Source organism: Pomacea canaliculata, linkage group LG6, assembly GCF_003073045.1.
Source record: "Pomacea canaliculata isolate SZHN2017 linkage group LG6, ASM307304v1, whole genome shotgun sequence".
In the NCBI taxonomy this organism is placed as follows: Eukaryota; Metazoa; Mollusca; class Gastropoda; order Architaenioglossa; family Ampullariidae; genus Pomacea; species Pomacea canaliculata.
This window is the reverse complement of record NC_037595.1, coordinates 14,787,007-14,800,567: the sequence shown is the minus strand read 5'-3', so window position 1 is coordinate 14,800,567 and position 13,561 is coordinate 14,787,007. Positions and strand designations below refer to the sequence as shown.

The 13,561-nt window shown below is 35.5% G+C and overlaps 2 protein-coding genes across 4 annotated transcripts; one reads left to right on the top strand and one right to left on the bottom strand.

Annotated features, from left to right (window-relative positions):
• Nucleotides 1-902: 902 nt before the first annotated feature.
• LOC112565759 (biogenesis of lysosome-related organelles complex 1 subunit 3-like) lies at nt 903-8,475 on the bottom strand. 2 transcript variants are annotated; one of them, XM_025241493.1, is made up of 6 exons: nt 8,238-8,475; nt 6,308-6,422; nt 4,605-4,716; nt 4,207-4,226; nt 3,404-3,525; nt 903-2,142 (listed from the first exon to the last, which is right to left on the bottom strand). In XM_025241493.1, the coding sequence occupies exons 1-6, from the start codon at nt 8,298-8,300 to the stop codon at nt 1,993-1,995; spliced, it is 582 nt and encodes a 193-aa protein (XP_025097278.1). In that variant the 5' UTR covers nt 8,301-8,475; the 3' UTR covers nt 903-1,992. The 2 variants fall into 2 exon arrangements, with proteins under 2 accessions (XP_025097278.1, XP_025097277.1); XM_025241492.1 differs by having other exon boundaries at nt 8,169-8,472.
• Nucleotides 8,476-8,539: 64 nt separating this feature from the next.
• On the top strand, nt 8,540-12,727 carry LOC112565760 (smad nuclear-interacting protein 1-like). Of its 2 annotated transcripts, none has more exons than XM_025241494.1 (2): nt 8,540-8,773; nt 10,526-12,727. In XM_025241494.1, exon 2 carries the CDS (start codon nt 10,891-10,893, stop codon nt 11,473-11,475), a length of 585 nt encoding a protein of 194 aa, XP_025097279.1. In that variant the 5' UTR covers nt 8,540-8,773; nt 10,526-10,890; the 3' UTR covers nt 11,476-12,727. The 2 variants fall into 2 exon arrangements, with proteins under 2 accessions (XP_025097279.1, XP_025097280.1); XM_025241495.1 differs by lacking the exon at nt 8,540-8,773 and adding an exon at nt 10,107-10,213.
• The last annotated feature ends 834 nt before the right edge of the window (nt 12,728-13,561 follow it).

The window sequence follows — 13,561 nt, the reverse complement described above, 5'->3', positions numbered from 1 at the left end:
GCAATTGCATTGAAGATGCGGATTTTGGTGTGTAAGATAATGCCTTGCAGTTCCAGATAGGTCGCAAGGTGTGGAATGCAAGCCTGATTTATTTATTCGGCATTACTTTTATTGCAGTTCTAACCTTTTCCTTTACAAAAATAACTTCACCCACTGTCGTCTTCATAGTCTTCAGTTATTAGCCGGTCTTTGAACACATACTTTTATGCAGTGCTCAGAGGGTTTAAGATGAAGAGGGTACCGAGAAAAGGATGTATAATGCAAGTCTTCTTCTAGAAAGTAATTTAAATTCGTGTACTAGAAGTTAGATAGTTCGATTCAATGATATTTTTCAAGTAAAAGAGAAGCTTTTTATTAACAGCTTTATTGAACTATAGTTTTGTCTTAGTTTTCAATTTCTGCATGGCTTTTCTTAACAAGGGTATGCTGAGGTTTTTGGTATGCATATGTTGTATATACTGTACTTTTTCTTACTGCAACAAAATCTGCATTAAAATCAGAGTTTTTGAAAAATTAAAATTGTGAATTCTTGGCAAATCAAGTCTGCTAAAAACAGTTTCTTTTAGTGACAACAGCTGTATGTTGTGCTATTTTAAATGGATATTGTGTAGCACAGCGGTTCTCAACCTTTTCCTTGTGACGCCCCCCTGACAAACAAAGGTACGTCCGTGCGCCCCCCTTAGCCAGCAATGTAAGCTAATTTCACTAATACCGGTATAAGAAACTTTAAAAAAATGACCACCTTTGTGCCCTCCCTTGTAAGCACATCGCGCGCCCCCCCAGGGAGCGCCCCACAGGTTGAGAACCGCTGGTGTAGCACATCAGGATTTGCACATGCTTTCCTATCCTTGCATGCAGCTGAACACTCATCTCATTAATCACACATGCTAAATCACACACTATTTTTAGGAGCATTTTAAGAATTTTTATAATAGTATAGTAGCATATCACAGGTAGTACAAATAAAAGTCATACAGCCACAACAGCTCTGCATTAAAATGAATGCCTTCAATTGACAAAAAAAAAAGAGAAGATCGCAGTAAATGTTTGGGTTTCTTAGGTTATCTTTCACAAAAATGGAAATTTCCATTATAAAATTCTTGCATTTACTTTATCATCATATAAACTACCTTAGTGAAAGCACTGAATGCTCAAGTACACGCTTTACTTTATTACTCAATCATGGCTAGCATTAAGAAAAATGGTAGTCACTAAATCAATGGACAGCCATAGGTTACAATGAACAGCCATAATATACATCTGCATAAACACTATTGTTGTTTAGGCCATAGTTTTTCAAGTCCTTGGAAAAATATTACTAGCTGTACATACTAAAGTGGTATTAAAGTGTTAGCCTCCATTATCGTTTAAAGATTATTCTCCATATTTGTGTTTGCAATTAGCACTAAGCATCACACAGGATCAATACAAGGAAATGCATTACTAAACCCCTCCCCCCCAAAAAAAAAAAATAAAGGTTACTTCAACATTCAATTGATTACTTCTAACATATTTTTTAATAACTAAAAGAGCACTTATAGCCTTGTGGGGTTTGTGTCAACAGTTTATTCTACAAACCTCTAGAATAGCCACCAAAGCATCTTGTTAGGCATTCCAGACAAAAAATACTGCACCAAGCTCTGGTGCTTTTACTTAATTTTCCCCTTCTATAAATAATATTTGGGGTTTTTGTTTTACTAAAAGTGAAATGTATTGCATTATTTTAATAAATTAGTCATCCCCATCCCAAATTAATGGTAATGGTAATCAGACATTGGAAATGATACCGGCATATAAGTTATGTGCTACATGTTTGGTCCGTAAACAGTTTGTGATGACCATCTTCAGTTGCAAGCCTTAAGGTCTGCTCTGAAAACAAATGGTTGCAATTAAAAAAAATAGATCATTTTCCTAATCATTTTATTTCCACTGGCAGACTAGATGTGAACCCGTGAACTCATTAAACCATAATCAAAATCTTCCAGTACACTTTTATGGTGTTGATACTATTGACGTCGCGCCACCCTGAGCATCTGTTGTCAAGTTTATGTCTGGCAACAACTTGCAGGAAAGAATTATGCTAATCCGGTCATCAAGATGAAATAAGTCATTGGTCAGTAGTCTCACTGCATGAGAAATGTCCTGAAACAGAAATATTTGCTGCTATGATTTAGGGAATTTACACTAACAGTATCTGTCTCTTGCATGGGTTGATTTATATATCTGTATTTTCTGTGTTTATCTTAGCTAAAGTTTTTATATTTTGGTCATGAAAGTTCCTTACTGTTTACTGTATACTCCAGGGTGGAGGCACAAGTTGAACCCTGTTGACTTGGTGTTATACATGTGTTGTCTGCTGTTGTTATAATGTGTCTCAGGTACAGCAATAATACATTCGGTCTGAACAGCCTTAACCCCTTTTAAACAATTCGCTTCCACAGCAGCAAACATCTTCATATCTACAGTGTGTTTTGTAATGTGTTCACTGTAGTGTGAAATGGGTAGTATGCTGTGCATAAATATATATATGGAAAGAAAATTTTGGCTTGTTCAGGGATTGTTTTACCATGAATCTGTATCCCCTGAATGGCTCGCAGATGATTTTTTAAAAATTAACTCCTAGAATGAGGCTATTGACAGAAAGCTCCCAGTTTAGTGAACGACAACAATGTCAGCAGAGTCTGCGAGAGTAACAATAATAAACAGTCATGAGGTGGTTTATACTGTTACATGGAAGGATGCTACTGTACAAGTGTCAAATGTTTTGGTATAAGTTTTTTTTTCGCTTCCTCGGGCAAGTACATCAAAAGAGCAAGACAAGTGGCGAGCTGCTCATATTCATGATATTGGCCGTAAAGACAAAAGTTTAAATCTATTTAGAGCCAAGCCAAGATTTGTTGAAGCAGAAGTCTGACTGTTAATTGCTCAAGAGACTTAGCAGTGGAGAACTTCACAAGAGGCTAAGTGTTGGTCTTGGCATACAGTCAGCCATCCAGCTACACACGTCTGTGGTTTTACCATGAATAACTTCCCTATATGTAAATTTCAGCCTCCAAAATCCATCTGTTAATTATCCACTTGCAAAATACATGATTTGCACATGCGATCAAAAAGTACTACGGATTATTTGGACGTTGAAAGTCTGCAATTCTTGTGCTAAAGTAGCAGTTTTTTAGAACCATGAGAAATGCAGACTTTCAGCATCCAAATAATCAAAAATTTTCTCTTTGTTTGGTGTTGACTGCTGGCAATGTTGTGAATGATGAGCTAGCATGACATAATACACTTTTAATGGTGCTCATTTATCACAGGGGCAAATCGTAGCTGATAATTAACGGATAGGTTTTGGAGGCTGAACTTACTATCAAGATTTTCTTTCATTTGGTATGGAGTACTGCCTAACCTGCAATGTAGAATGGGATTTAAGAAGATGAGCTGTGGTGCTGCCAAGGCTACGAGATGCCCCAAGGTACATTTGCCCTGCCACCTCTAACATATTGTCATGAAGATGCCAATTGTTTTCTCCTGAAACAGTAGTAAAAGATGACAATATCAAACTCAGTTTCACAGTCTTCAATAATGAATGATGCCAAGTCTGTGGGCAATGTACTTAACGCAAGTGTTCAAGTAAGCATTCATATGTGCAATGCATGCTCACAGGTGTTTGGGTATGTCTATGCAAACAATGGTGAACCTAAACCTGGGTACTGTATCTGAGAAAGTCCGTGCACATGTGTACTAGGAAGGAACGTGCATGTTGTGTGGGTAACCAGGGGGAGGAATTTTTTTCATTTTTAATTCTTGAGTGTACATATAATAGTGCAATATCAGTGTAATATAGTGTACATACAAGTGTATGCACAATTTAATATAATAGTGTACACATAATACTGTACTTAAAATAGTATACAGATAACAGTGGCATCTGTGAGTGTGGATTGGTGTGATTGGAATTTGTTAAGCTGCCTTCATTAAGACACGTTGCTCATTGAATGTCACTTGGCAAATAAATGAATTCTTCCTCTTTTTCTAATTATGTCAAACAATATTTTTTTGTCATTAATAATAGCCTCAACTAAGGTAAAATGATAAAATTGTTGGTTTTAGAAACAATGTTATTTTACAAAAGAACTATTTTACTGTTTATGTAAGAAAGATACTTTAAGAATAAAATGAGAGCTGATTCAGAAGAGGAGGTTTACTCACTTAACTTTCTATGCAGCAACCTTGTGGGAAAAAAGAAAATATTTAACAGTAAAGTCTGAGAGAAACTTTAAAATTATGGCCATCTCCTTACCACTAACCAGCTACTTAACACTTTGTTGTATAACCATAAAAACTAAAATAGATTACACAAAAAGCAAATGCTAGGTGGATTTTTGATGAGAAGGAAAACTCAAGTTACTTTTGTTCAGTTTTAAAAAGAGAAACAAGCTTGCAAAGCTGTTACAAAAACAAAGTTACTTCAGACCCACAGGAAACTAAATAAAACTGAAACTTACAAAAGGGACAAAGCTCAAGACAAAAAGCACAAGATTACACACAAGCTTCCCAAACTTGAAACTACTGAACAGAAGTTTCTGCTTATTATTCATCACACTTACGTGTCATATTTTGGTTTGTTGAAACGTAAATCTGCCATGCGTGGAGACATCAACGTGGGCACATCACTCAAATCACCTGATGATCCATACTGGACTTTCTTTTGTGGCTCCACTGAAATGCACATAAAGATTTTCCAAATATGCATCTCACCTAATTTATTAAGATATGTTGTTTCATATGGACATCAATCTGAAATGCGGAATATCTGCAAAATAGAATGATATATGTAAAAGGGAGAAGAAATGGATTTTACCTATCTCATTTATTCTGGCACTCACCAGATTGGTCCATATCCAAATCGACTATATCCTGCTGTCAAAATGCTTCAAATCCAGCATAGACAAGGCCAAGTCAATGGCGTACCTCGGCGCTGACAAGGGCGTACCTAGGCACTGACATAGGTAGCGACCATGACCTTGTTCTAACAAACCTGAAGCTGAAAGCGAAGCGACTCTCAAACAAACCCCAAATTCGCTTTGGTTTGGAGAAGCTGTAAGATCCAAATGTTCCAGAAGTCTTCAAAGCCACAGTTGGAGTAAAATTTGCCTGAGTGAACCTGGTGGAATGTGACTTTAACTTGCTGGAAACATCAAAGAGGTGCTACTGTCAACAGCCCAAGAAGTTTTAGGGCAACAAAGAAAGAAGAAACAGCAATGGGTCATGAATGACATCCTACACCTCTGTGACCAAAGGAGGGACTTGACGAGAAAAGAAAAACAAACCTGAAGCAGCTACCAAATACAAAGAAGTGAACTGTGCCATTAAGAAAGGGATGAAAGCAGCTGGGGAGAACTGGATCGAGAACCAATGCTGGTAAAGGGGTGACTGACTGTAACAGAGAGATTTGTACATTTTTGTTTCTTAGCTTGAAGTATAGTATGTGGACTGGTGTTTGATGCTCATGATCAGAAAAACTTGAAGCTTTGTATGGGGAAGTCAGCTGCTTCAGCACTATCTCTAGTTACATCCAGCACAATCACATAACAGACCTTGAGCTGCTCCATCCGCTGTTTATTTTTCAACCTCAGTGTGTGAAATCTGTTTTTTTTTGTCTGTTTTAAAAATTACTTGGCTGGGCTCAGTAGAAGACAGTCATCAAAAGCTTTGGGAAGTCAAGTATTAGAGACAACACTTTCCATGCTGCCAGCTTTCTGGAGTACACTGTTAAAAGAAAGGTCATGTCTTAGCCTAATTTTTTTTGCTATTGTGGAGTGTTAGAGACCATCTTTCTTTGTGGCCAGCAATTTTTTTTTTTTAAGAGTGTGGCCAATCGCTTCTTCCTCACTGCTTTACCTTTCCCTAAAATCTATGGAGCCAATGTCAGTTGGGATAAGTTTACAGTTCTAAGTTTGTTTTCATTAAGAGCATAGGAGTGTATATGCGCTTTACAAATTTTGCACTTATTATTATTATCCGCATTAGAAGATAGTATAATTCACTCGTAAGGGTAAATACATATCATTATACTAACTGTAATATTTATTTCTCTGAGTGAACACCACCTTGTGTTTTCATGATAAAAATCTACATACATCAACAAGTACAGATAACAGCAAAACTATGATTGAAGCATCATGAGTCTCCTGGGATATTAACAAATGGTGCTTGCTCTTCCACTGGCATTAGCTTTAAAAATAAAACAATATTCATGTACATGCTTGAAGTCAGGGTTTTCATACAGTGTTTTAGTTTATTTAAGTACCTTTGAGTGGAGGAAGCTTTGTGCTGTTCAAACTAGTGTCAACCTCCACCTCTTCTTCTTCTTCTGATTCAGAAGCCTCTCCTTCCACCACAACAGCTTGGCCACCTGCAGTTTTCTAATAATCCAACAATGTGTCAACCAAATGTTCTTTGATAAAGTAACAATGCTTTATCAAGACTAATTCAATGTTAAAAAGCAAGGTGTATTCTTTTTTGTTATTTTTTTTACAAGCAAATCAGCTACATACATTAAAAACAAAAGAAAAAAAAATGTGTGAAATATTATAACTAGTAAATGTTTTCTCACAAAAAAAATTTAGTACTGCCATTTTTTTATATAGTCTGTTTCAAAACTGTTTCACTTACAGAAAGGACTCTCAGAGTTCATAAAGAACTATTTAAAATCTTCTTACATTAAAGATTTCTGGATAAAGTTACACACGCACACACACATATACTATATGAAAAGTATTACTCTACTGTTTCTTTTCAGTTACTTTGGCTTAAAGACATAAATTTAAAAAAAATTAGTTATTAAAACTGTAAGGTGAAAACTTGTGAACAAGCAAGCTGTACATGCTCTGCAGGATAAATTGCAACAGTTTGGAGTAAACACAGGTGAAAGTGAGAAAAGCCAAAAAGAAAACTTAAGCAAGAGGCCATTTCTTTCAAAAGGTAAATGCCAGGAAATCATAACTGTGCATTGATATTCTAATGCTGTGCAGCCAACACGGCATCTGGAATAATTTGTTAATAAGTACCAGAGTCAGGTGCGATGCTCAAACTAAATTTGGTCAAGTTGTCTTATGATCAAACTTGATTCTGAATTCAATGAACTTAACCTATGGCATGACAATATAATTAAATGTTTTGTAAGCTTTTACCATAATTATCATTTCTTAAGCTGTTACAGCTGATTGACTTTCTGAAATTAATATTTTTATGTGTTTAGTTGCTTTTAGTACTTTATGGTTTTTGCAATGCGATGATTGTATCAGTCTGTATGAGTTCTATATTATTCCTTGATAGACTAGACATCAATGGTGAGCACAAATTATCAGTAAATCGTCCACTGCTTGAATAAAGAAAGGTTGAAATTAGAAAGGGAAAATATACTTAGAATGGTCTGTAATCTGCAATCTGGTTTCTAAGGACCAAAAATGAGTGTTGTGCATAGAAATTCTGCAGTGAATTTGGTGGCAAATAGATTGATAAATGTTGAAATGTTCACAAAATAGAATTTAGCTCTTTGATACTGGGAATAGCTAACGAAAGTTATTTTATTCCTCCACTGCAGTTGCACAAACTTTCTGACTTTCACTTTTAAAAAGAAAATACTCATATGTGCATGAATGTGGATAAGGCTTATACAATTTGAAAACAATATAACAGAACTCATTAGAACTATAAGAAATACTACTTAAAATTTAAAAAAATGAAGTAATTTTTTTCGATTATACGGTCCAGATAAGTTGACATAAAATTGTTACTTCTTAAGAGAAGTATTATTTCAAAATGCTCTTTTTCAAAAATAAACAATTACAACTTTTAAATTAACGGTTCTGCACGATGCTGGAGTATAAATTCTACTTCGAGAACTCGCAATCTGTGGTACTAATCAGCAAATCATACAACTTAATATTCCTGGCGTAACATAATGGAAACAATAGCTTATCACATAAATTATGAGCCACTACTATATAAATGTCATAATAATTACAGATAACGCACGGAATAAGAAAGTCCAGAGAAGAATTACAGCTATGAAGTTCTAGTTACTCATATGTCATTGGAGATTGCGTTAGCTTTGAAGTTTAACTTTTAATTTGCACTTTACAATGTACTGTAAAATATAAGCGTACTTTGGATTCAAGCGATGTTTGCAACACACGGGATGGAAAGGGTTTTATGTTAACAGAAGAAACGTGTACTTCATCATCGTCTGACTCCGATGCTTCTCCTTGTACTACAGTCTGAAATTTCGACTTTTCCATAACGTTTTCGTAAAGATTCAGAGCAATATGAGATCATGTGATCACAGTGATCTCCCCTACTGTCACACATGAAGCATATAAGTGTGTCGAAATAAAATTAATTAGTTTTCAACACTAGTTATGCTTCAAAAATATCAGTTAATCTTAGCATTTTTTAAAATCTAAGCACAGACTTCTCTGATATGTATGTGATTTTCAGTTTAAAAATATTTGCACTTCCGGCGGAAATGGCGTCAATGCTCGACGGTATCATCCATTGGACGTCTATGTTAGTTCGTGATGATCCTCATTCTGTTAGTGAAAGTATATACCTTAATAGTATTTTTCCGACATTTTAAAAACATCTGTGTTTTGCTGTAAGTGTAAAAGTCGTCAGAGAAGTAAATCATAGTAGTTTTTAGGCAGCCAGCATGTCACATGGTGTTAAAAGGGACAGTGAATCATTTTCTGACGAAGAACGCAGTAGCATCAAGGTATGAATTAAAAAAACCTTTTAATCATGTAAATCTCACCTAATACCACATTTATATATGAACTGGTTTCATTTTAGCAGTTTATAACTAAAAAAAACTAAACTTGAAGTAATGTCTGTTTCATTTGATAGCAAAATGTTTTACATCACAAGCGAGCATGATTTAAATATGTGCTTTCTAAAAACTCGCAATCTTCTTTACTTTGCTGAACATATCAAACAAAATTAGATGGGTGTCCCTTGTGCACACATCGCATTTTGTATGCATTGGGAAATAAGTATTTAAAAATCATTTGCACTTATAATTATAGACCCACAGTGTGCGTGTTTGGTAATTTGTGGACTGATAACTCGAAATGGTGATATAGTCAACTTGTGATTCGGTACTATCATGTTACTAGGCATTTTGTTTTATAGCATATAATTTTATATGCATTGTAAGATACATAGATTGAAATGGAAATATAACCTGTTAAGGACTATATCTAAGTGCAGAAGATTCCAAAGCACTAATGAACTCAAAATATGAAAAATGAAATCTAATAATGCCATGGCTGACCTGTTCAGAAATTGCTGTGGTCAAATATAGGCTTGCAGCTAATCTTCTGTACCCTATAGCAAGGCTGACCAAAGCCTGTTTAACAAATGATGCACATATATTATTAGCTGTGGAAAGGAAAGCTTAGATTAAGAAACATTGCTGTGCTATATTGTATGAAAGTGACTTAGGCTTATGTTATGTCTCAACTAATGCATATATTTTGTGCATATCTGAGAAGACATGAGTTTTAGTATGCTGCTGAGAAGTCAGTCACGTATAATTTGTACTGGTGTATTTGGTGAAGTAATTAAATACATTGTAGAAGAATATGAATACTTTAAAATACAAGACTATTTTATCAAAGTGTTTGCTAAAATTGTTGAACAGAGTAGGCATTTTATTTGCTTGCTGATCCCTATTATCTTTCCATCTCTTACTGGTCCAATTACACTTGAGTGAGTGCATAAAAGATGTGTATGTGCGCATGTATGCTTTGCTTTCTCGTGCTCAAGCAAGATTCTGCACAACATGTTGATTATTGGGTGCAAGATATGTACCTTGCAACCAGATACTTTAGAAACTAATGCATGTAAGAAGCAGAATAGATGTATTTTACCATTATTAATATTTGGTTTTAAGAAGAAAAACCTTATAAACCATTCAATATGGTCCTTAAAAAATAGTGTGTATATCAATGTGGCAAGTATTGCTTTATGATTTGTGTCCTACATGTGTATATAATGTCTCAGTATTATATGAGGGGTTTTTTTTTTTTTTTTTAAGAAGTGAAGGGTATTCCAGTAGCCATTTGCACCTATCCTGGGGATAGTCATTTTTATGAAGATGGCGGTATCTCCTCTCCTTTGCTGCCTTTAATTTCTAAGCCTTCTAAAGGGTCAGGTACTTATTCAGCTGGGGAAAGTGTGCTGCACTATTTATGTTCATCTGACTACTGTGTATATCCTCAGATACCTGTGTTATGATTTCCTGGTTATCCACTTCCAAGACAGTTCCAAGTTCAGTTGTTCAGTTTTTTGGTGTTTTTTTGTTTTTTTTTTAATCTTTCTGCTCAGCTTTGCACTTCAACATGTAATAACCATATATTTGTGAGGATGGAGATTCACTAATGTCTTGATAATTTTTAAAAATGTCTTAATATTTATACATTTTATATATAAATAATAGTATTAATAAATGAAGTATTATTTTCAGAAAAAGAGATACAGCAAGCACAATGAAAAGATAAGGAATAAGGATGCACAAAAGACGGAACACCTTGGAACATCAGTTGGTCGCCACCAGTTGAGGAAAGAACTGAGAAACATGATGCTAGAAGGGATCATCGCAGACACAGGGAAAGTGCCAGGAACGTAAATGAATCAAGACACAACCTCAGAGAAGAGGTTAGTGATTCAAAGAGCTTAATCAAATCACGAGATAAAGAGAAAAGTACAAACAGTAGAGAAAACCGTCGTGGTGGAGAAAGGAGAAATTCTCAGAATGACCAACTGAGACGTATTAAGCAAGAGTCTGCAGATGACTTTACACGACAGAGACAACTAAATGACCAGCGGCGTATGGAGGCACGACAGCAGCAAGATAGAGGAAGGGTGCAGTCTTCTTTTGGTGATTCTGATTCTGTGGAAAGTGTAGAGAAAGAACGACCAAATTTTGAACTTTCAGGAAAACTGACAGAAGACACAAATGTATATCGGGGTGTAGTAATAAAATATAATGAGCCTTCAGAAGCCCGAAAACCAAAACGGAGATGGCGTTTGTACCCGTTCAAGGGGGATACAGCTTTACCTATGCTGCCAGTGCATCGGCAAAGTGCTTATTTACTTGGTCGGGATAGACGTATTGCAGACATACCGATAGATCATCCTTCGTGTTCCAAACAGCATGCTGTTCTTCAATACAGACTCACTGACTATCATCGGCCTGATGGTTCTTTGGGACGAAAAGTTCGCCCTTATGTCATAGATTTGGGTTCTGCAAATGGAACATTTATAAATAACAAGCAGATTGACTCTCAACGTTATGTTGAACTCATGGAACGTGATGTTATCAAGTTTGGTTTCAGTAGTAGGGAATATGTGCTTTTGCATGAAAATGTTGATACTTCAGAAGTAGCGCATGAAGATGATTCTGGTAGCAACTGACAAAGAAAAAACTGTATATGTATCATGAAAGACTGTTTCACCCTCATTCTCTCTGATAGAAAAAGGGAGTAATCACATAGAAATTACAAATTTGATAATTCGTTTTCCACTGTTTGTGTGTTGGGGGGGTGGTGGTGGTTTTTTTTTTTTTTGTTTTTGGTTTAGATGGCAAGGGAAAGGTGGGTTTTTATAGGAAGTTTTCTTATTTTCTTAAACTTGATAAATCAGTAGTTTACAATATTTCAACTAGATTATCACAAGATGCTCCATGGTTTTAAAGAACTAGTAAGGCTTTAGCGATATAGAGAATTGTTTCACTGCATGACTTTTTGGTTTTTTGTTCAGTTATCTGAACTGTCTTCCCTTTAAAAAAATTGTTTGCATGGTAGGGCATGGTAATGAAACAATGATAACCAAAGGAAAGGCTACTGACAAATATGTTATTCTTTTTTTTTCTTTATAGTCCCTTTGTCTCCAGGTACAGAATGCATTTTAATTATTTCTATAGTGGTTTTTCACAATTATGTAATTTGTAAAATGCATGTAGCAACAGTCATCATCCTTTGAAGACTAGGCTGTTAAAACCAATGTTAATAATAATTATGCATTGTTTTGCTGTTATTCCCACATGCAACATGCAAGCAGTTGATTTACATATGGGTAGGAAAAGATTCTGAAATACTGATGCTTTGAAGGTTAGTCTATGTGAAGACAATGAAATAAATGCTATTTATTGTCACATTATAGAGATTATTAGCCACACATTGAGTCTTATATAGAGTTGTAAATAGTTTGTATTTTTTGTTTCTTGATATTTTCTCTCAAAGACAAATAAGATTAGTTGAAGTTCAGTTCCCTTGAAACATGAGTTGTTGCCCTTACAAACATCATAGTCTGACAGTATGTAACATGTTGCTTTGAAATGTAAAATGCAAAGTGTATTTTGATTTGGAGTTACAGGAAACATCTCATTGGACAAATAAATGCCAAAAACAAAAAATAAACTTGCTTTGGGGCAGTGTACACTACCAAACAGTCTGTTACCTAGCAATAGATGGCAGCATTCTTCTGCCGGATTTGGTGAGGATTGAACAAACTGTAAATTTCCATTACTTTCAACCTCTGCCAGCTACAAGAAAAACTCATTGCCATACTGTTACCTAGCTAGAATGTAGATGACGACAGTTTTCTTTAGGTTCTTTCCTCAAAATAACATGCTTACAGATAATAACATGCACAGAAAAAGGTGAAATGGCGTGTTCGTTATTTCTTCTTCATATATCTTCGCACATTCCTGATGTCCGTTTTGAATGTTTGTGTTGTTAACCTCTTTCTGTGCATAGTGGTGTTTGTAGGTTTGTAGTTCGGGAATAGAAAGGGAAAATCAAATTAATGGGATTTATAATTTGCATGGTGCTGCACCCAATTAGTTCACAAAACTGTACAACAGCCTTAGAAAAAGGTTGTGCAGAACCATTTTTTAAATTACTATTTACAGTTTTTCTGGGTTTGCAATTTTGAGAGTAATGCTTTGTATAAGAGGAGCAAATAGTAAGTCCACATTATCTGCAGTATTCAGGTTGAAAGTGTAGCAATATCTTAACTGAAAAAATAAGTACAAAAGTTCAAGAGATGTATTGCAGTTTTGCGTGAAGTGAGCACCACTTTAATGCAAACAGATGAGATAGTGGCTTGTGCTGTTTATTCCATTTCTCCCTGGAGTGACTCTTGACCATTGCTTTTGGTAGATGTGAGACCTGTGGGTTTGTTTAAGTGGACCTTGAGAACTGCTGAAAATTGTCTCCACATATTAGTAAATTTTGAGAACTGTATGGTTCTGCTATTTAGTGTACAACAAGCAATTCTCATGCAGTGCTGTATGCAGTGCTGTGTCCTTCCTGTGCAGTGCACAATTAAGTCTGTTGGTTCAACAGCCATTTTCGTCTTGTTGAAGTGAAGGGATGTGCATTGAAAGGAACCACAGTTTTGCACGTTGGCAGGTTTTTAGCAGTGAGCTTCTGGATTTCAAAAGGTGTACCGCAAGGTACTCTGTGTGTCAACCACATGCGACCTTCCACAACTATAC

Bases quoted from the DNA above. Each gene is read 5' to 3' on its own strand.
- LOC112565759 (XM_025241492.1), bottom strand. From the start codon at position 8,300: ATGGAAAAGTCGAAATTTCAGACTGTAGTACAAGGAGAAGCATCGGAG. The intron at 4,717-6,307 runs GTACTTAAATAA...TGTGCATTTCAG, and splicing joins AAAGCTTCCTCCACTCAAAG to TGGAGCCACAAAAGAAAGTC. The intron at 2,143-3,403 runs GTTAGGCAGTAC...TTTCTGTTTCAG, and splicing joins AATCCCATTCTACATTGCAG to GACATTTCTCATGCAGTGAG.
- LOC112565760 (XM_025241494.1), top strand. From the start codon at position 10,891: ATGGAGGCACGACAGCAGCAAGATAGAGGAAGGGTGCAGTCTTCTTTT.